Source organism: Oryctolagus cuniculus, chromosome 3 (assembly GCF_051225735.1).
Source record: "Oryctolagus cuniculus isolate XC-2025 breed Fujian yellow rabbit chromosome 3, ASM5122573v1, whole genome shotgun sequence".
NCBI lineage: Eukaryota > Metazoa > Chordata > Mammalia > Lagomorpha > Leporidae > Oryctolagus > Oryctolagus cuniculus.
This window is the reverse complement of record NC_142869.1, coordinates 90,346,932-90,368,627: the sequence shown is the minus strand read 5'-3', so window position 1 is coordinate 90,368,627 and position 21,696 is coordinate 90,346,932. Positions and strand designations below refer to the sequence as shown.

At 38.5% G+C, this 21,696-nt stretch overlaps 1 protein-coding gene and 1 long non-coding RNA gene across 6 annotated transcripts in view; both read left to right on the top strand.

The window, feature by feature from the left end:
• RIF1 (replication timing regulatory factor 1) overlaps positions 1 to 16,876 on the top strand; it is a 77,965-nt gene extending 61,089 nt beyond the window's left edge. For 3 of the 5 annotated variants that reach the window (XM_002712162.6, XM_008258578.5, XM_089328357.1), the window contains 10 exons: positions 842 to 993; positions 1,296 to 1,379; positions 1,465 to 1,519; positions 1,909 to 5,115; positions 9,130 to 9,276; positions 9,566 to 9,643; positions 9,734 to 9,849; positions 12,513 to 12,666; positions 14,919 to 15,021; positions 15,472 to 16,876. In XM_002712162.6, coding sequence (XP_002712208.3) covers positions 842 to 993; positions 1,296 to 1,379; positions 1,465 to 1,519; positions 1,909 to 5,115; positions 9,130 to 9,276; positions 9,566 to 9,643; positions 9,734 to 9,849; positions 12,513 to 12,666; positions 14,919 to 15,021; positions 15,472 to 15,686 — 4,311 coding nt within the window. In that variant the 3' untranslated portion in view covers positions 15,687 to 16,876. The remainder of the gene's footprint in view (positions 1 to 841; positions 994 to 1,295; positions 1,380 to 1,464; positions 1,520 to 1,908; positions 5,116 to 9,129; positions 9,277 to 9,565; positions 9,644 to 9,733; positions 9,850 to 12,512; positions 12,667 to 14,918; positions 15,022 to 15,471) is intronic. The other 2 variants (XM_008258579.5, XM_089328356.1) reach the window with 1 other exon arrangement.
• Positions 13,194 to 13,920, top strand: LOC149127426 (uncharacterized). Its single transcript, XR_016230861.1, has 2 exons — positions 13,194 to 13,336; positions 13,708 to 13,920. It is a non-coding gene; the product is annotated as an uncharacterized LOC149127426 (long non-coding RNA).
• Positions 16,877 to 21,696: the final 4,820 nt, after the last annotated feature.

Here is a 21,696-nt window from a genome sequence, read left to right as displayed (position 1 = left end):
GGCTGCAATAGCCAGAGTTTACCCTATCCAAAGCCAGAAGCTTCTTTCAGGTCTCCCATGACAGTTGGTGCAGGGGCCCAAGTACTTGGACCATCTTCCACTGCTTTCCCAGGCCATAAGCAGAGAGCTGGATTGGAAGAACAACTGAGACATAAAGTAGTGCTGATAGGGGATACCGGTGCAGCAGGCAGAACCTTAAGACTACTGCACCACAATGCCGGCCCCTAATGTTTATTTCTTTATTATTTATGTGTAGGAAAAGAAAAATAGAAGATTATACCATTTTGTTAATCATAATTTTTGTAGGGACTTGAACTTCAAGCTTCATAATCACTATTCAGAAGTTAGAAATGTTATTTGGCATGAGGTATAGCAGTTATGTTGCCACTTGGGATACCTGCATCCCATATTGGGGTGTCTTGTTTGAGTCTGTATTATGTTCCATTTCCGGCTTCCTGCTAATGCTCAGATTGTAGGGAAGCAGGAGATGGCGCAGATAGTTGAGTCCCTGACACCCACATGGGAGACCTGGATTCAGTTCTGAGTTCCTGGCTTCAGCTTGTCCCAGCCCAGGATGTTGTTGGTGTTTAGAGAATGAACCAGCAGATGGAAGATATCTCTACATCTCTCTCTGCCCTTTAAGTAAAATGAAGAAAAAGGAAAAAAAAATTTAGATACTTGTAGGTAAACTGACGAAATACTGGAAAATAACTTAGAAACTCAAATGTATGGTTATTATTTAGTATATTTTTTCTTTTGTTGTGGAGGAAAGTGTTATGAGCACATGTAGTCAGCTCTCCTAGTCACATCATTCTACTGTTTATGCTTTTCAAATCTGCAGCTGAAATTAGATTCTTCATCTTCAAAAGTAAAGAATGACATGCCTTTAGAAGAAGAAAAATCTACTGATTTTGTGTTTATCTCTCCAGAAGAAAATGAAGCGAAGGAAAGAATCTTAACTGAACATCAAAAAGAAGTACTCAAAACAAAGCGGTTTGTAGGCCTTTTATCTGAAATTCTATATTTATGCTTACATTTCATGCAGAAAAGTAGCACTTCATTTTTACAGTGAAGATAATGCCACTTAGTTAATGTGCCAGATGTTTCAAAACTGAATTTCTCTAGTGAGGTATGTTGTGGGGTAAAAGATAATTAACATAGAACATGTCAAGATTCAAATTTAGGTCTTGATTTCATTTTGTTTATAGAAAAAACATCATGGTAAAACTTGATGTATAATTTCTCATTGTAGCAATATTAGATTTTTTAAGTTGCTTATTGAAAATCTTTTTCAGATGTGATATTCCTGCAATGTATAATAATCTGGATGTTTCACAAGATACCTTCTTATCTAGTCAGTACAGTCAAGAAGAGTCTATGTGAGTAATGAAATTGTCAGACTTATATAATTTCCTACTTATTAAGTAATTATAAATAACCTCCTAATATAAATATTTATTTCAGGGAAATTTCTACTTCTACCAAAAAATCAAAGGAAGATTCCAAGATAATGATTAAGGTATAGTCATTATTTCATGTTTCAGAGTTTTTAGAATCACCCTTCCATTTTGGAATCTTGGAACCTCAAATTACCGGGAGATGTTTGAGTCTTAATTTTGTTAATTTTCTGTTTAATCTCTTTTCTCCAACTCATACACTAGCAGGATTATAGTGTCTGCATGCATACACATATTGAAAGTAAATATATTTGCCTTTTATTGGATGCTTATAATTAGGAACACAACCTAAATCATTGGTCAGCATTGCCTTTTTAATATCTTTAATACATGCAGAATGTCAGTGATTATTTTTTGAGTTACTAAACCTTAACAAAGTCTAAAATTTTCTCAAAGTCCAACTGTGTCCTGGCTAATCTATATCTATCTCTATGTATACATTTTTGTGCAGGAGGAGCAAATAAAGAGTGACATTGTCAGTTCTCAAGATGTGATGGAAAACTGTGGTATGGATGAAAATCTTCAAAACACTCCCCTTTCAAATAATGAATCTGGTTCTGTTGATGAAACCAATCCAAAAATGTTGAACATTAATGATGCCAAAAAAAGAGCTTTAATTTCATCGAAGCCCACAACTGAATGTACATCTAAAACAGACAACTCCTCTGTTGCCAGCAGTAGCTCCATTTCTAGCACTACTATGTCTGGAACTCCTCCACAGCCTACAAGTCGGAGACAAACTTTTATTACCTTGGAGAAATTTGATGGTTCAGAAAATAGACCTTTTAGCCCTTCCCCATTGAATGATATGTCATCACCTGTTACAGTGAGAAATAATCAAGAATACATGAGTAAATCAGACAGTGTATCAAAGACAAAGAAAAGAGAAATGACTCTTTCACAATGTGACTCTGAAAAAATAGTGAATGGAATTAAGAGATCAGGCCGCAGATGTAGTAAAGCTGAACAGTCGGGGAATAAAAGATCTAAGCCCTTAGTGAGGTCTAATCAGGAGAAAAATACTCAGGAATCTGAAGGCATAATAGCTTTAGAAAATAACCCAGCTTGTTTGCTTAATCAAACCGAGTGTGTGTCAGATAATCAAACTCATCTTTCTGAGTATACAGTAGAATATGAAGATGCAAAGCTTAAACCAACAGTAGAAAATGTTGTATTATTAGAAAACAGTACTGTAGAAGAGAGAAGCACAGAGACTAATTTAGATTCCAAAGAAAATACACCCCCAGCAGTAATACCAGCAGATCAGATGGTAAATGAGGATAGTCAGGTTCAGATAACTCCAAATCAGAAAACACTTAGGAGATCATCAAGACGACGCTCAGAAATATCTGAGTCTACCACTGATAGCCAAGATAAAGAAAACAATCAGAAAAGGGAAAGACGTAGTAAAGAAGAAGAAAAAATTCTGCAGAAGAGTCCATTTCATGTTAAAGTTGATGTGTCACCTAAGCAAAAACTGACTTCAGAACAAACTGTACAGGAAAATTTAATTGAGAAAGACAATTTACTTGAGAAGACTAGGGGAGAAACCAGTGCTAATGGTGAAATTGACCAGAATAAAAGAAAGTCAGACGTTGAAAATATTGCTTCTGAGGGAGATGGTTCCCAGGACATTGCAGATAAGTCCTCTGATAAACCATTAAGGGGGCGAACACGTTATCAAACAAGAAGAGCATCTCAGGGTTTGCTTTCCAGCATTGAAAACTCAGAATCTGATAGTTCTGAGGCAAAGGAAGAAGGCTCTAGAAAGAAGAGATCTGGGAAATGGAAAAACAAAGGCAATGACAGTGTTGACATTGAAGATCAAGAAGAAAAAACAGTAAAACAAGAATGTATGAAAGTTGAAAATCAGACATATGATTGTAAAGCAAGTTCAGAAGTTGATTCAGATATAAAATCTCAGATTTCTGAAAAAGGTGACAGTACTATAATGCTTCAAGATTCTACAGTATCTTCAGATTTATTGCATATTTCTGATGATGTACCCAATACTCATGAAGGGAAAAGTAAAACTACCAAATGTGAAGAATATTACCTTACAAGCCCACCTGTGCCAGAATCAAATCTGAGGACTAGAAATGCCAGTAAAAGATTACATAAGCGAGATTCTGTTGATGATAACACTATGGGAGAATCCTCAAAAACTGGGACACCAGACATTCCTTTGCTTTCTGAAAAAAGTCTACAAACCGTTGAATGCCAACATAAGAGAAGCAGGAGGGTGAGGAAATCTAAAGGTTGTGATTGCTGTGGGGAAAAGTCACAGTCTCAGGAAAAGTCAGTCATTGGGTTAAAGAATACAGAAAATGATGAAAAGATTAGTGGGATAAAAAAGATTGATGTACAAACAGCTGTAACTTTATCAGAAACTTCTCATCTGTATTCTGAAGCAAAATTTGTTGATGAGCATCACAGTGTGAATTTTCATTTTGATCTCAAGGAGGAGAATGATACTGGTAATGACTTACTAGTTGTACCTGAAACTGACTTGAAAGAAAGTGTTATTCAAGAATCTCTTCCTTCTCAAGTAAATTTTGAAGAGAGCGATAACAGTGTTTCCATTGAAGTGAAAAATGTTGAAAGCCAAGAGCCAGCTAATAAAAAATTTAGATCTGTTGGACCATGTATAGGTGATCCCAAGAACATTCAACAGGAATGTTCCCCTTTTGAAACTGAAGAAAAACTGGAAGGTGCCCCCCAAAAAGAGTCAACCATTGTTAATGACAAGAATTCATATAAAGTAATGGTAGACTCTAATCCAGAGGAAATGGAAGCTATGAAATTGGATGGAGAAAATGAAAAACTTGAAGTTAATTCCTCTGAGCAAGAGAATGCCAAAGCTGATTTGGTTGGAAAGGCAGCAGTAGCAGAAAATAGTGAACGAAGTGATGAATCGGAACCAGACAGAGCTGAGATACTGAATACTGAAAAAACTGCAGCTGAGGAATTTAATGTGAGTATTGATCTTTCTGAGAATACACACATAAAACTGGATGCTCAAAACAAGACTCCTGAACAATCAGTTGTTGACGTAGGTGGAGGAAGGGATGAATCTAATCAAGGCTCATCTGAAGAGATAAATGCCAACCTGGGCAGCTGTGACGAAGCAGTGATCAGTGATGTGAATGCTGAAACTGACCATGTCAAGGAAATGGAGGACAGAGACATGATTATGAAAATCTCTAAGCCTGAAGAAGCTGAAATAAAGAGGTTGAATGTAGAAACTGATGCTGTTCCTGATGCACTTGAAATGAATGCTAAGGAACAAAAGGTTGACTCTGAGAAAACAGAAACAAATAATGAACTTGATAAACTTGAACAAACGAAATCAGATGACAATCAAATGGTCCTGGAAAATGATACTTTACAGGATGTTCATCACACTTCAAAGAAAGTGGAGGAACCATTACATTCCTTGACATCTGAAGCTGTTGTCTCTGAACTGATAAGAGAAGACAATAATGTGTCTCCTCAAAAATTAAGGGAACTTGATCCTTTACTTATGTCAGCAAATGAAAGTCCAAGTGGCATGCAGACTCGTTGTGTGTGGTCTCCTTTGGCTTCTCCATCCACCAGCATTTTAAAGAGGGGACTAAAAAGACCTCAAGAGGATGAAAATTCATCACCTGTTAACAAGGTAGGTAGAATAAGGCATTATAATAATGAGCCCAGTATGTGCTTGGAAGTTTTAACTGTATCGGTCACCTGGCGAATGACAGAATTATGATTACTCAACTCTTTACTTAGAATTATTGTTCTAGAGGAAGAGGCAGGGGGAATTAAGGTGTTGAAAAAAGGAAACTGAAGCCCTTTTGGTTATCATTTGACAAAATGAAAGATACTTAAAATAGCTATATACACGGTTAACCTTTGGTAAAATTGGGACAAATCTCAATCTCTAGATTCTCAGTGTGATATATAAGAAAAGCAGATTTAGGAATTTAGGTGACACTGACTGCTACCGATAAAACAGATAAACCCCTTAAAGTGTACTGGGATGGCATGCTGTTCACTTAAGTGTTTATATAAACTGATTTTCCGTCTGTATCTGAAAAATCCTTAAGCTATTTCATTCTCAGTTTCTGGATATGATTTCATTTATAGTTTTATTAGCATCCTTATCTCCTGCACTTAACAAACTTTAAACTGCACAAAAACCTATTAGGAAACAAGGGTTATTTGCATGTTTCTTAAGGTTCTGATCTTGTACATTGCATGTGGTTTGTTGAATGAATGAGTAAAAATCAAAAAAAATGGTAGTACTTTAGCCCAGCAGCTGAGATTTGTGATGCCTGTGTCCTGTGTCTGAGTGGCTGGGTTCAAGTCCCACCTTTGGTTCCCAATTTCTACTTCTTGCTGATGCACACCCTGTAGGCAGCAGGTGGTGACGGCTCAGATAGTTGGGACCCTGACAGCCATGTAGAAAGCCTGAACTGAATTCATAGGTCTTTTGAGAGAACCAGCAGGGGTCTCTGTTAGCCTCTTAGGCTAATTTTAATTTTAATTTTAATTTTTATTTTCATTTATGTAACTAACTTTTCTGCTTAAACTACTTTCAAAAGGTGTTAGGAAATTCTGCAAATTTTTAGTTTATTTTTCCCCTATTTAACTCTGAAATTGCAAAGAAAGTTCTCCATCCATTGGTTCATTTTTCAATTGCCTGCAGTGACCTGGGCCAAAGCTGGAAGCTGGGAACTAAATCCAGGACTCCCATATGAGAGGCAGGACCCAGTCACTTTTAGCCAGAGTTCAGCCTTGTCAAAGTACCAGCTGGAGCTGGTACTCAGAATCGCAGACACTTGATATGTCATGCAGAAACCCCAACTAGCATCTTAACCACAAGGCTAAACATCAAACCCTGAATTTTGAAAAGTGAATTTTGAAGGTCAACATGTTATTTGCTGTAGAAGACATGTTTTTATATATATAGTTAAAATGAGTACGCACATATATGAAAATATCTGATTTTTTGCTTTCAGCAAGGACATTTTTTGAACTTCATATTTGAATCTCTATGCCTTTTTTTCTTAGGACCTTTCCACTTGATACACTGGAAACTTAAGAATTCAGAAAAATCCATTCAGGGAAACTTAGCTGTTTTTGTGGGGATTTTAGTCTTTTTTGTTTTGAGACTATTAACATACGTAAGTTTAATAGGCCATGATACTTAAAATTTATGAAGATAGAATTTTTTGTGATGTGTTTTTCAGTATATTTTAGATGTTTATACAAGTTTTGCTACATATAGCTCATACTGAGTTTTTAGCAAGTTTTTAATTTATTTTTAACATGAACAGATTTCATGTATTTCTTACATATAGATTTAGGAGCATAGCAGTACTTCCTTCCCTATCCTTCCTACTGCCCATGCTCCCACCCTCCCTCCTTTCCCAGGAATGGGATTGCTGGGTCATATGGATATCTATTTTCAGCTTTCTTAGGTATCTCCATACTGTCTTCTGCAGTGGCTATACCAGTTTAAATTCCCACCAAAAGTAGATTACTCTTCCCCCCCCCATGCTCACCAGCATTTGATGTTGCTTTCTGTTTGAAAACCGTTCTAACTGGGGGGAGGTGAATTGTTGCTGCATTTCTGATTTGCATTTCCTTGATGGCCAGTGATACTGAGCATTTTTTCATGTGTGTGTTTTCCATTTAAATTTTTCTCTTTTGATAAATGCCTGTTAAAGTTCTGCCCATTTCTTAACTGGATTGTTTTTTCTGTTGTAGGAGTTTCTTGAGCTCTTCAGATTCTGGATATTAATCCTTCCTCAATTGCATAGTTTGCAATTGTCTGTTTCTCTTCATTTTTCTCAGTGCTTCTTGTGTAGTGCAGAAGTTTCTCAGTTTGTAATCTCAACTGTCAGTTACGGCTTTGATTGCCTGTGCCTCTAGGGTCTTTCCCAAGAACACTTTGCCTATGCTAGTGTCTTGCAGGGTTTAGCTATTCGGGGTCTCTTGTGTTTCCAAATGAATTTAGCATGTTTTTTTCTAGAGATGAGAAGAATGCCATTGGTATTTTGGTTGGGATCACAGTGAATCTGAATCTGTAAATTGATTTTGGTAGTATGGATATTTTTGCAATCCACATACATGGAAAATTTTTCCTTTTTCTTGTCTTTGAGAAGTAGAGTTACAGATAGAGGGAGAGACGGAGGGAGAGGTCTTTCGTCCACTGGTTCACTCCCCAAATGGCTGCAATGCCCAGAGCTGCGCCCATCTAAAGCCAGGAGTTTCTTCCTAGTCTCCCACACAGGTACAGGTGCCTAAGCACTTGGGCCATCTTCTGCTTTCCCAGACCATAAGCTGAGCTGATCAGAAGAGGAGCAGCCTGGACATAAACTGGTGCCTACATGGGATGCCCATACTGCAGGTGGCGGCTTAGCTTACTGTGCCTCAGTGGTGTCCCTTGTTTTTTCTGTTTCTTTAATGTTTTGTAATTCTCCTTGCAGAGATCTTTCATATCCTTGGTTAAATGTATTCTAAGATATTTGATTTTTTTGTAGCTATTGTTAGTGGTACTAATCTTACAAGTTCTTTCTTAGCCATAGCATTGTTTGTGTGTAAAAAGATTGATTTGTGTGTGTATGTGTGTGTGTATTTTGCATCTTCACCAAACTCCTAGGAGCTCCAGTTGTCTGTTAGTGTAGTCTTTTGGTTTCCCTCTATATAGGATCATGTCATCTGAAAGCAAGGATAATCTGACTTCCTCCTTTCCATCCAGGTGTGGTGTGGTTCTTGATCTCAGTGGAAATGCTTCCAACTTTTTCCCATTAAATATGATGCCAGTTGTGGGTTTGTCATGTATTGCCTTGATTGTGTTGAGGAATATTCCTTCTGTACCCAAAATGCTAAAGGTTTTTATCATGGAGAGCTATTTTTTGTCTAATTCTTTGTCTGCATCTATTCAAAAAATTGTATGGTTTTTATTCAATTTGTTAGTATGATTTGCAAATATTGAACCATCCCTGCAAACCAGGGTGAAATTCTACTTGTCCAGGTAAATGAACTTTCTCTTGTGGTGTTGGATTTGAATAGGTAGAGTGAATGAATGAATAAATGAAACCAGTGAATGAACCAATGAATAAATGAAAGATATCTTTATCTCTCCCTGTCGCTCTGCCTTTGAAATAATTTTTTTAAAAAGTGTTTATGACATAACTGAATGAAGAAACATAAAGTAAGAATTCAGACGTAATTCTCTTCAAGCTGTGGTTAAGACAGAAATTGCTACCTAGTTACTATGACTCTGATGGTGCTCTCAAAGAATTTAAAGACATCAGTAAGGGGTACCAGAGGCCAATTATTTTTTAACATCTTTATCTTTTTCAGACTGTCTAGTCTGTTTAGTAACTCCATAAAGTAATATGAATCACTGTAGTATGAACTGCCACATGCCATTTCATTAAGTTTCTACACTGTCAGTTTTACAATCTTTAGTGCTACATTAGGCGAAGACAGTTTAGAATATAGGTAGCTAGAATGAACTTTGGTCTTAAGCAGTCACAAGGTTGAACAACTATACATAGTTGTCCTCTGGTGAAATAGAGATTCCAAATCCACATTTTTGAGTAACCTCATAACGGGAATTTATGGTATCACTTCTAAAAACTTTAATTTTGTTAAATAAAAATCTGACTTGTGTTTTCAGGTTCGCCGTGTCTCCTTTGCAGATCCAATATACCAAGCAGGATTGGCAGATGACATTGATAGACGATGCTCTGTTGTTAGGTCCCATCCTTTAAATAACTCTCCCATTGCAAAAAGTGTTAAAATTTCACCCACTGTACAATCTAAGGTAAGCCATAAGCTTTAAAATACACATCTGTGAATATGCACATGATGTACATAATTGGTCTCACAGTGAGCTATTTAAGAAAGTTTTCTTTGGTTTGCGTTTATTCTTTGGCTGCTTGGTAAGAGGTGGTGGTGGTGATTGAGCTAAGTAATTGAGGTACTAGTTTTATTCTACCCTTTTTATGTTCTCTAAAATTTTAAAGAAATAACTATAGTCTAAATTGTGAAAGTTGTAAAATTATAGTTATTTAGGGTTCTGAGTTTTTTTTTCTCTCCTTTCTTCTATCTAGCATAATACCACTTCAACCAAAGGATTTCTGTCCCCAGGATCACGTAGCCCTAAATTTAAGAGCTCAAAGAAGTGTTTAGTAAGAAGTGCTTTAGTTTTCACGTAACTTTATTATTTTTATGTTCACTCTGGTGACCTGTGTTTAATGGTTTTCAAAATTTATTCTAAGATTACAGAAATGGTGAAAGAATCTGTGCCATGCCCAACAGAAAGTGTTTACCCAGCATTGGTGAACTGTGCAGCACCAGTTGACATCATTTTACCTCAGATTACATCAAACATGTGGTAAGTGCTTATTTATAAGCCTGATAGCTTATATTCCAACATGACTCTTTTATAAGAGGACTTCTTGTTTAGAATTGATTGGTATCACTCCCACATACATCGTGTTTTAGGAATTAAAAAGAAAATACAGTTTGGAAGATAGGCCAGACTGAGCTGTGAGAGATAGTTTTTTCCTAATGTATTTCAAGATAAGTGTATCAGGTGCTGAGGCATAGCAGTTCAGTTTGCACTGGAGATTCCTACCTACTGAATTGGAATGCCTTAGTTTGGTTCTCAGCTCACTCTGCTTCCAATTCCAGCTTCCTCCTGTTGCGCATACGTGTCAAGTAGCAGATGGTAGCTCAGGTAGTTGGCTCTCTGCCACCTACAGGGGAGTTATATATTTGGTTCTGGCTTCAATCTGGCCCAGCCTAGTTGTTGGCACTTTGGGAATAAACCAGATTTCTGTAACTGACTCTCTGCCTTTCAGATAATTAAAAAAAAAAAATCTTTATGTACATTATGTTTTTTTAAAAGATTTATTTTTTATTTGAAAGAGTTAAGTAGAGCCAGGGGGAGGTCTTCCATCTGCTGTTTCACTCCCCAAATGACTGCAATGGCAAGAGCAGAGCTGATCCAGAGCCAGGAGCTTTCTCCTGGTCTCCCACGTGGTTGCAGGGTCCCCAGCATTTGGGCCATCTTCTGCTTTCCCAGGCCACAGCAAAGAGCTGGATCCGAAAAGGAGCAGCTGGGACTTGAGCCAGTGCCCATATGGGGTGCCAGTGCTTCAGGCTGGGGCTTTAACCCACTGTGCCACAGCATTGGCCCCTACATGCATTATCTTGTTTAACATAAACCCATGAATAATATATCACTTCCTCTTTATTAGGAAATGATGTTCATAAAGATTAACCCACCAAAAGTGCACTGCCACCAAAAGTCTGAAGTGTGATGTCCGTATATGCAGAACTTACTCCGAAGCGTTTTTGTTTTTGATTCTTAGGGGCTGGTGCTGTGGCGCAGTGGGTTAAAGCCCTGGCCTGAAGTGCTGGCATTCCATATGGATGCCGGTTCTAGTCCCAGCTGCTGCTCTTCCTATCCAGCTCTCTGTTACGGCTTGGGAAAGCAGTGGAAGATGGCCCAAGTCCAAGTCTCCACGTGGGAGACCTGGAGGAAGCTCCTGGCTCCTGGCTCCTGGCTTCGGATCAGCTCCGGCCATTGCGGCCATCTAGGGAGTGATTCAGTGGATAGAAGACCTCTCTCTCTGTGTCTACCTCTCTGTAACTCTGTCTTTCAAATATAAATCTTTTAAAAAAAAAAAAAATGGTTCTTTAATGTTGTCAGTCTTGGCAACAATGCTTATGGGTAGACAGTTCTGGTACCATGTCCTGTTTAAGAAAATAGTTCCGTGTAGCTTGTTCACACCTTGAGAAAATTACTTTTTAAATGAAGTATTAGACTTCTGTATTATGATATAATTTTCAGTAGGATGAAAAGTGTTCTCAGATTTATTCAAGGGATAATGTGTGTCCATTTTTGATAAAAGAAATTGGGGAGAGGGCACAATAAAAGGGATGTGGGAAAGAAAAAAATCATTGAGGAGCCTGAACTGTAAATGCAGCCGGACATTTCAGCATAAAAAGTGTCTCCGTATGCTGCTGCTGTGTATGTAACAACGGTTAGAAAGCAGTTACTTGATAAAAGAACATAGAAGCAGAGATCACAGTGGGCTTTTTTTTTTTTTTTTTTTTATAAAGATTTACTTATTTGAAAGTTACAGAGAGAAAGGTAGAGACAGAGAGGTCTTCCATCCACTAGTTCACCCTCCAGATGGTTGCAGTGGCTGGAGCTGTGCTGATCCGAAGCCAGGATCCAGAAGCTTTCTCCAGGTCTCACACGTGGGTTCAGGGGCCTAAGGACTTGGGCCATCCTCCACTGCTTTCCCAGGCCATAGCAGAGAGCTGGATTGGAAGTAGAGCAGCTGGGTCTCAAACTGGCGCCCATATGGGATCCCTGCACTTCAGGCCAGGGCTTTAACCCACTGTGCCACAGTGCCAGCCCCCATGAGCTTATTCTATTTTTGTGCCGTTGCTAAAGCCAAGTATAAAAATAAAGATTGAAATTTTGTTTTTAACTAAATGCATAAAAGGTACTACTAAATGTTCAGAGAAAAATGGAATTAAATAATTTTATTTTAGGACAAAAGTCTAGTTTTCATAATTCACATTTCCATAAAGTTTTAAAGATTTAATATTTGAAAGGTAGAGTTCAGAGAGATGGAGAGATGCAAGAGAGCGATGGTCCATCTGCTGATTCACTCACGAAATGGCCATAATGGCTGGGGCTGGGGCTGGGCCAGAGTCAGGAGCCTAGAACTTGACCTGACTCTCTCACATGGGTCACCTGGTCTCAAGCATGTGGGCCATGTTCCACTGTTCTCAGGAGCATTAGCAGGGAGGTAGTCTCAAACTGTCACCCATATAAGATGCTTGTGTCTCAAGTGGCAGCATCATCACTGGGCCACCGTGCCAGCTCCTCCATGTACGTTTTGGAGATTGTTTCATATATATGCCTGCCCCCTTATGGGCTAGGAGTTTGAGTTCACATGAAGAAATGTCAACTGGATTGAGTGTTCACAACTAAGATATAAACTATAATTTTGCTTTTCTCTCATCTTTTCTCAGGGCAAGAGGCCTGGGACAACTTATTAGAGCCAAGAATATAAAAACAATTGGTGATTTGAGTACTCTTACAGCTTCAGAAATAAAAACTCTTCCTATCCGTTCTCCAAAAGTGTCTAATGTAAAAAGGGCACTCAGAGTATATCATGAGCAACAGGTAAAAGCTGAAGTATTAATTACAAAAGTATATTAATGATACAGAATTACAGTTGCTTTTACAAGTGCAGTTTATGTAATACTCCCCTTCCCAATCAAGCGTAACTTAAAAGGGATTTAGAATTCCACAGGGAAGTTAGTTCATGTATTTAAGTAATTTTTAGGGAGTATATAAGTTAATTTTTTAATTGTCTTGTTCATTGTATTCTGTTCTACTTTTTCTTTGATTCGTTCCCTGCAATCAATGATTGGTTGGATGTGAGTACTGCTAAAACCTGGTTGTTCAAATCCAAGCTTTGACACAAATTTATTGGTCACAATATTGTGATTTTGATGTCTGCCAGTTTACATTTGTTTTTCCTTTTAACATTTTGTACACATTAATAATTTTCAAAATTTTGATGAAAGCCAAGAGTAAGCCTCCTGGTTAAAATGTATATGAAAACTTAACGCTTGTTATTTTAGGATTTACAAAACTTCTGGAGCCCAGTCAAAGATTTTCCTATCCATTGACACTGTATGAATTGTGATAAATGGAAAAATTGTATACTTAAGGGTGAAAAGCAGAATTCTGTGTTAGAACTTCTAAAATGGAGATTTGTCTCTATTCCAGAGTACTAGATTTTCAATTAATTTGTTGTCTTCAGGAACTTTTAAATGCAGTAACTCAGGCCAGCGCCGCGGCTCACTAGGCTAATCCTCCGCCTAGCGGCGCCGGCACACCGGGTTCTAGTCCCGGTTGGGGCGCCGGATTCTGTCCCGGTTGCCCCTCTTCCAGGCCAGCTCTCTGCTGTGGTCAGGGAGTGCAGTGGAGGATGGCCCAGGTGCTTGGGCCCTGCACCCCATGGGAGACCAGGAAAAGCACCTGGCTCCTGGCTCCTGCCATCGGATCAGCGCGGTGCGCCGGCCGCAGCGCGCTGGCCGCGGCGGCCATTGGAGGGTGAACCAACGGCAAAGGAAGACCTTTCTGTCTCTCTCTCTCACTGTCCACTCTGCCTGTCAAAAAAATAAAAATTAAAAAAAAAAAAATGCAGTAACTCAGAATAGAAAACAAAATCAAGAACTGTGCTGTGTGTGTAATTTTCATTCTTAGACAAAGATTTCGAGTTCTGAAATTTTCTTATTCAGTGTCCATGGGAACTTAGAATGTCTATTCCATTAATTTTTATTTTCTGTATACAGAGTTAGACAGCCAACCCCATGGCCTAACTTTGGAACTTAAAAAGCCCTAACTTACTTCATTAGCTGTTAACTCCTTCCTCTGTCCCTATAGATTTTGTGTGCTGTGGACATTGAAAATGAAGTCATATAACCTTAGCTTAGTCTTTGCTTAACTGGCTTCTTTCAGTTTAATATTATAAAGGTTTACCCATGTTTTAGCGTGTCAATTTCTTTCCATGTTAAAGTTGAAAAAATATTCCACATTTTTCTGTAAATTGATGGACATTTTTGCTGCTGTTCGTAATGCTGCTTGATCATTCATATACAAGTTTTTGCTTTGAATGTATATTTTCATTTATTTTGGTTATATGTACCTTGAAGAGTAGTTTCTGAGTAACATAACTATTGGAAAGCTTTTGGTCAGGCTCTGGGAAGAGCTATGAAAATTATGTTCTGTTTAAATATACGTATACGTATTGTACTTAGAAATTGCTGCCATAGACTTTTCCTTTCCCTCATCCCTGAACTTGGGAAAACAATGCAATTTCCTTGACTTTCATGACTGAACCTATTACAAAATATAACTTTTTTTTTTTAAGATTTCTCTTGATTTGAAAGTTAATGTTAGACAGATTTTCATCTACTGGTTCACTTCCCAGATTGCCACAATGGCCACAGCTGCGCATGGCTGCAGCCAAGTGCTTCCAGGTCTCCTACATGGGTAGGAGGGGCACAAGCACTTGGGTCATCATCTGCTTTTCCCACACTATTAGGAGGGAACTGGATCAGAAGCAGAGCTTCTGGGACGTGAGCCAGAACTCATAGAGGATGCCCACATTGCAGATGGCAGCTTTACTTGCTACTCCAAAATGCTGGCCCCTATGAAATACACATTTCTGACTCTTAGGGAAGAAATAGTAATGCTATTTTTATATAGTTAGTAGAGAACATAGTGTTAGCAAGATAAGCTAAGTTAATTATAATTAGCTATGGACCATGTTTTCCACATAAGTTTTTTTCTGGTGTTTGTACCAATGTTTATGAAATGTAGCTTGATTTGATTTTTTTTTTCTTTAACATTGTATAATCAAGGTGAAGTCTCATGGATTAGAAGAGATTCCAGTTTTTGATATTTCTGAAAAAACAGTAAATGGAATAGAAACTAAATCTTCAGATGATGAAAGACTTGCTTCAGGTATATTTTGGCATATTTGTACAATTTTATGAAGATACCTCATTTTCTTAATTTTTTGTTTTGGTTTTAATTTGAAGAGTCCTTAATTGTGTATATTAGTGTGTGTGCACACATTTGATGACAGATGTGTGGAAAAAATAACTGATTTTACTTTATCTGTGTAAAGTTTGTTTCCTCTAATTGTCAGCTTTTAGTTCATCAAGGTCTCAAGGATATAAACCACACATTTTGTTACAGTTATGTTACTAAAAATGAACTAGTCTAGTGGTTTCTTGACTAACAGAAAACATGTGTGGTGAATTTTTCTGTCACCTTGTTCTCTTGAAGAGCAAGGATAACTCAGCCTGTTCTCTGTTTAAAGCCTATGCACTTAAACTTCATTAACTTGAAAGGTGATATCTGTAATTGAATATTATTATCTGCCATTCATTTATTTGCACTTTCTTTTAGATTTGGCTGATCCTGTTACTTTAGAAACTCCATTTTCTAAAAATCTTATGGCACAAATTAGTGCTCTTGCTCTTCAGTTAGATTCAGAAGATCTCCATAATTACTCAGGAAACCAGCTATTTGAAATGCATGAGAAACTTGGTAGTATGGCAAACTCTATAATAAAAAATCTGCAGTCACGTTGGAAGTCATCAGCCCATGAAAATTCTATTTAGTATTTCAAGAGAACTGAAGCCTCACTGGATTTCTTCTTGATTGACTAAGTTCAGAAGTATAGCACAATTTCAAAGAGACTATTGCAAAGATGGTAATGTTTCAAAACACTGAGGGGCAATATTTTATTATGTAAGTTAGACTTGTAATTTCATTATGTGTCCCCCCCCCCCCCCATGTAATTTTCCTGGCTGCTGTGCTGTTTTCAAACTTCAGTATCTTACCAAGATGTGAAACTAGAAACAAAAGTATAGATGTTTTGCACTTTCTTCAACTTATGCATATTCTAGTGAAATATGTAATACTGAATGCTTTAAGTAAAATTGAAACATTTTTGAATTTTTGCTGAACTAATTGTACAAATTATTTGTATTTGTGGTGAAATTTAGGAAATTGTTCTTTGAAAAGCACCTCAAATGGGATGTAATTGAACTGTACTTTTTTCTTAAGATAACAACTTAGGACAATTTTTGAGGAAAAATACCAGAAGTTTTAATTTCTGAGGGCAAAATATTCAAAATATACTAAGATTTCATTGATTAGCAAACATTGTGCAGCAAAAGTTGCCTGTGAAAATTTACTCTTTAGACAATAGTATTCATTTTTAAATGCACAAATTTGTACATTATGTATAGATGACAATATTTTTAATTTATAAATTTCAGCCTTCGTTAATTGCATGAATTTTCTGCAGCTTCTGTGAATACATTGGTTTGTTTGACAGATACATTTTGTATATATTTAAAACTGAAGTATCAGTAGACAGAAGTGCTTCATGGGCTTGCTGCAGATACTTGTAGTATTCTGTATCTACAAATAAAATAGCACATAGTTTTTTACTTAGTTAACAGATGAGTTTATTTTTTAAGGTAACTAGAATGACTAAAATTACCAAAATGAGAAAATGTTACATGACAACCTTGCTATTCATATGCTTAACATTTTCCCCCCTTTTTGGTTTGGAAGAAGATATCACCCACTAGAAAGCGTGCCTCGTTAAATTTCTTCTTAATGGAGAGTTAGTTTGACTATTGTCATTGCAGGTTGGACTATAAGAAGTCTAAAATTTATCTGCTATTGTCATTTATACCTAAAAACTTGAAAAAAGTTAAATTGTTCTTTTATATATGTATGTTTTGCCTGGTTTAAAAAAATAGGGTGTATATAATTAAAACATTTTAAGTTTTATCAACCTAGTATTAATGCCTGACTTCCTGTATTTGTTTCCTCTTTGTAACTGAGAATATATCTCACTTATTTTTCTGTCAGTGAATTTCTATTTCACACTTTATTCAGAATCTAACCCATGGCAGCTTCTACAACAAAGTCATACAGATTTGTAATACTTTTGTCTAGTTTAAGTTCTCCTTTATACAGCAGGGACCACCATCCAGCTAGTCCTTCTACAAGTGGAGTTTGTTTGAAATCATAAATGTGGCATCCTTACAACTACTTTTAGGTCTAAGTATCATAAAGCAAGGATAGTTAAAGAAATTCTAGGGTCATTGAACTAAGGATTGTAGTTTGAAGAAATAATTAATGGAAAACACTAATTTATAGAAACAATTTTATGCCCATTTATAGTAAGGAAGCACAAGAGTTTTTTAGTGATGTGTATGTGCTTAGGGAAGGGGTAACAGGTTATTTTAACACAGCTTAGTCAGAAATCGCTCATTTCATGACTACGTGCCTTAATGTTTGCATGAATTAAACTTGCTCATAAAATGAAATTCTTGGGAAACTTGGGCATGCAGTATAAAACATGACTAAGATACCATTTACTGTTAAATTACCAAATTTGATGTAAACACAAGTAATAACTAAAGCATTGTTTCAGTATAAGTATTATTTGGGACAAAGGCTAACTTTAGTTAAATCTTTATTATAAAGATATATTTGAGGCACCTTATTTTCAGTATTCATTTAAATTTTTCAACAAATTTCCCCATTAGTGATTCCTATATAGGAAAATGAATTAATATTCTTGGGTCAGCTCCATGTGTTAAACTACTAAAATAAAATCCTTTTTTTTTTTTTCCAAAAGATTTATGCTTTCTTTTTTTTTTTTTTTTTTTTTTTTTTTTTTTTTTTTTTTTTTTTTTTTTGACAGGCAGAGTGGACAGTGAGAGAGAGAGACAGGGAGAGAAAGGTCTTCCTTTGCCGTTGGTTCACCCTCCAATGGCCACCGCTGCAGCCGGCGCACCGCGCTGATCCTGGCAGGAGCCAGGAGCCAGGTGCTTTTCCTGGTCTCCCATGGGGTGCAGGGCCCAAGCACCTGGGCCATCCTCCACTGCACTCCCTGGCCACAGCAGAGAGCTGGCCTGGAAGAGGGGCAACCGGGACAGAATCCGGCGCCCCAACCGGGACTAGAACCCGGTGTGCCGGCGCCGCTAGGCGGAGGATTAGCCCAGTGAGCCGCGGCGCCGGCCCGATTTATGCATTTTTAATAAGAATCTAGTGGCATATATGTATACATTTTTTCATATCTAATGAAACCTCTATTTCACACATGAAAAATTTTGAGTGTTTTGGTGAACCTGTTAAAGATTTTTGGACAGGTTTGAAAGTCGTTGAATATTGTGGGATTTTACTTAGTTCCAAATAGGATAGGATGAGCCAGATTAAATAATAGTATTGTGGTTTTTTTTTTTAAAGATTTATTTATTTGAAAGAATTATACAGAGGGAGGAGAAGCAGAGAGAGAGGTCCTCCATCCTTTGGTTCACTCCCCAATTGGCCACAACGGCAGGAACTGTGCCAATCCAGAGCCAGGAGCTTCTTCCGGATCTTCCACACGGGTGCAGGGGCCCAAGGATTGGGCCATCTTCCAGTGCTTTCCCAGGCCACAGCAGAGAGCTGGATCGGAAGTGGAGCAGTCGGGTCTTGAACCAGCAACCATATGGGATGCTGGTGCTTCAGGCCAAGGCAGTAACCTGCTGCGCCACAGCGCTGGCCCAAATAATATAGTTGAAGATAGAATTTAGGAGTTAAAGCTGCCACCTGTGACACCAACATGCCATCAAGGTACCAGTAAGTACCCTGGCTGCTCCACTTGGATCCAGCTCCCTGCTATTAATGCGCCTGGAAGGCAGTGGAAAATGGCCCAACACCCATGTGTAAGACCCAGAGGAAGCTCCTGGCTTCTGCCTTGCTCAACCCTGGCCCTTAGGGCCATCTGTGGAGTGAAACGTGTGGAAGATCTCTCTAGCTCTTTGAAATAAATTTTTAAAAAGTAGAATTTAAAGCTGAACATTGATCAATGTAGTTACATTGCCTATGGATATGAATTCTTTATTTTTTTAATTCTTTTGGTTTTTTTAACCATACCCTGAATATGTATAGGGCTTCTATTGCGTATTTTAAGAATCAAAAATGTCTAGAATGATTAGGGTGAGAAACAAAATTGGAGTTCAAATGTTGAGGTTATAGGGCCAGCGCTGTGGCTCACTTGGTTAATCCTCCGCCTGCAGTGCCGGCATCCCATATAGGCGCCAGGTTCTAGTGCCGGCTGCTCCTCTTCCAGTCCAGCTCTCTGCTGTGGCCAGGGAGTGCAGTGGAGGATGACCCAAGTGCTTGGGCCCTGCACCTGCATGGGAGACCAGGAGGAAGCACCTGGTTCCTCGCTTCAGATCGGTGCCGCACTGGCCGTGGTGGCCATTTTGGGGAGTGAACCAACGGAAGAAAGACCTTTCTGTCTCTCTCTGTAACTCTGCCTGTCAAATAAATTAAAAAATGGAGTTACATAAATTTTGGGGGGGGGGGGTTGTTTGTTTTGGTAAAGAAGTTATAATATGCTAGGGCTAGGAGACTATAAATCAGCTGTTGGTATATATGGCTCATCTGCTTGATACCCCAACTGAAGTTCGTTTTGTTCCTGTTATTTTATTTGTCCCTATGTTATACTTGATACACAAATGTTAGTGTGAATTTTTAACAGTGCTTCTCCAGCTTGAATAAGTATAAGAATGCCGGTTATGATTCAGTGGTTCTGTGATGGGACCTGAAAGTCTACTTTTCTAGTCAACTTGCAGAGGTTTAGTACAGAGTTGCAGTTGATAGGCCTAAAATAATCCAGGGAGTTTTAGTCTTTAAAGTTATGGTACAGAAGATGAGAGCTATGCTTCTTACACTTTTTATTTTTTGCCCAAGATTTTGATTAACTTGAGAGTTAGACAGATCTTTGATCCACTGTTGGGCCACTGCAGGCATTTGGGGAGCAAGAGCTGGGCTGAACTGAAGCCAGGAGCTTCCTCCAGACCTTCTGTGTGGGTGCAGGGGCCCAAGCACTTGGGCCATCGTCCACTGTTTTCCCAGGCCATAGCAGAGAGCTGGATTGGACGTGGAGCAGCCAGGACTAGAACCAGCGCCCATATGGGATGCCAGTGCCGCAGGCAGAGGCTTAGCCTACTATGTCACAATGCCAGCCCCTACATTTTTCAAATTATCACTGGGGATACAAATTGGTCTCAAAGTCTTCAGATTAAAAATCAAAATGTTAAGAAAAGGGTACAATATTGCCTTTTTGAACTTTTCGACTTTTAAATTTTTATTTTGAAGACTTACAGATCCCATTCACTGGTTCACTCCCCAAAATCCTGTAAATGTCAGGTCTGGACTATGACCGGAGCCAAGAGCTGATAATTTCAATCCAGGCCTCCCATGTGTGGCAGAAACCTAACTACTTGAACCATCACCACTGCTTCCCAGGGTCTGTAATATCAGGAAGCTGCACACAGGAGCCAGAGCTGGGTAGGAATCCCAGGTATTCTGAGGGATGTGAGTTATTGGTTATGGCTTGGCACAGCCCAGGTGTAATGGTTGTTGGCCGACATTTGGCAAGTGAAAACAGATGGAAGGTCCCTTTTCTTCTGTCTTTCCCTCCGTGTCACACTGTCTTTCAAATAAATAGAACTTTGTGTTGCACTGCAGATTAACAAAGGCAGAGGCAGAATGAGCCGAAAATGTAATAGTGCAATTATGCCATTTAGTATAGGGACAAGCAATCTTAACATTGGTAATAGTTGGCAGCCAGTGGTCGCAAGAGCTAGTGCAAATGTATAGCAAAGTACCACAGTTGATGTTTATGAATACCTTGAGTGGTTATCTAAAATGTGCATTAATTTAATATTCTGCCTCCTACCAAGAGCAAAATACTTTTTTCCAACAAAAAGCTTTGTACTTACTAAATGGGTTAATGGCAAATGACTTGGAAGTTCACTACCTTCAAAATGAAGGTGTTATGAAATATACTTTAGTAACTTAAATTTATAGAATGTGCAGCATCTAAAAGAAGTTTGGAATGAAGAATAGAATCAGTTCTGAATGTAGAAACCAAAGGGTGACAGTGATTTGTAGAGCAAGGGTCAATAAATTAAAGCTGAACATTTGTTTTTTAAAATGTCAGTGAACTAAGACTTTTTACAGATTTGAAGCAGTGAGAAAAGAAAGACTTGTTTAGAGACAGGTGAAAATAGGTAAAATTAACATTGAAGTGTTCAGAAGTCTTTTTTTTTTTTGACAGGCAGAGTGGACAGTGTGAGAGAGAGACAGAGAGAGAAGGTCTTCCTTTTGCCGTTGGTTCACCCTCCAATGGCCGCCGCTGCAGCCGGCGCACCGCGCTGATCTGATGGCAGGAGCCAGGATCCAGGTGCTTTTCCTGGTCTCCCATGGGGTGCAGGGCCCAAGCACCTGGGCCATCCTCCACTGCACTCCCTGGCCATAGCAGAGAGCTGGCCTGGAAGAGGGGCAACCGGGACAGAATCCGGCGCCCCAACCGGGACTAGAACCCGGTGTGCCGGCGCCGCATGGTGGAGGATTAGCCTATTGAGCCACGGCGCCGGCCAGAAGTCATTTTTTTTGAGCACTGTCACGCTTGTTTGCATTGTTTTTGGCCGTCTTCCTGGTATAGTGGCAGAATTGATTAGTCTGACAGACTACCCCGCAAGGCCTAAAGTATTTGTCACTTTACAGAGTTTGTCAGTGGTGTGCTATCAATTTGATTATTTGGCTTTC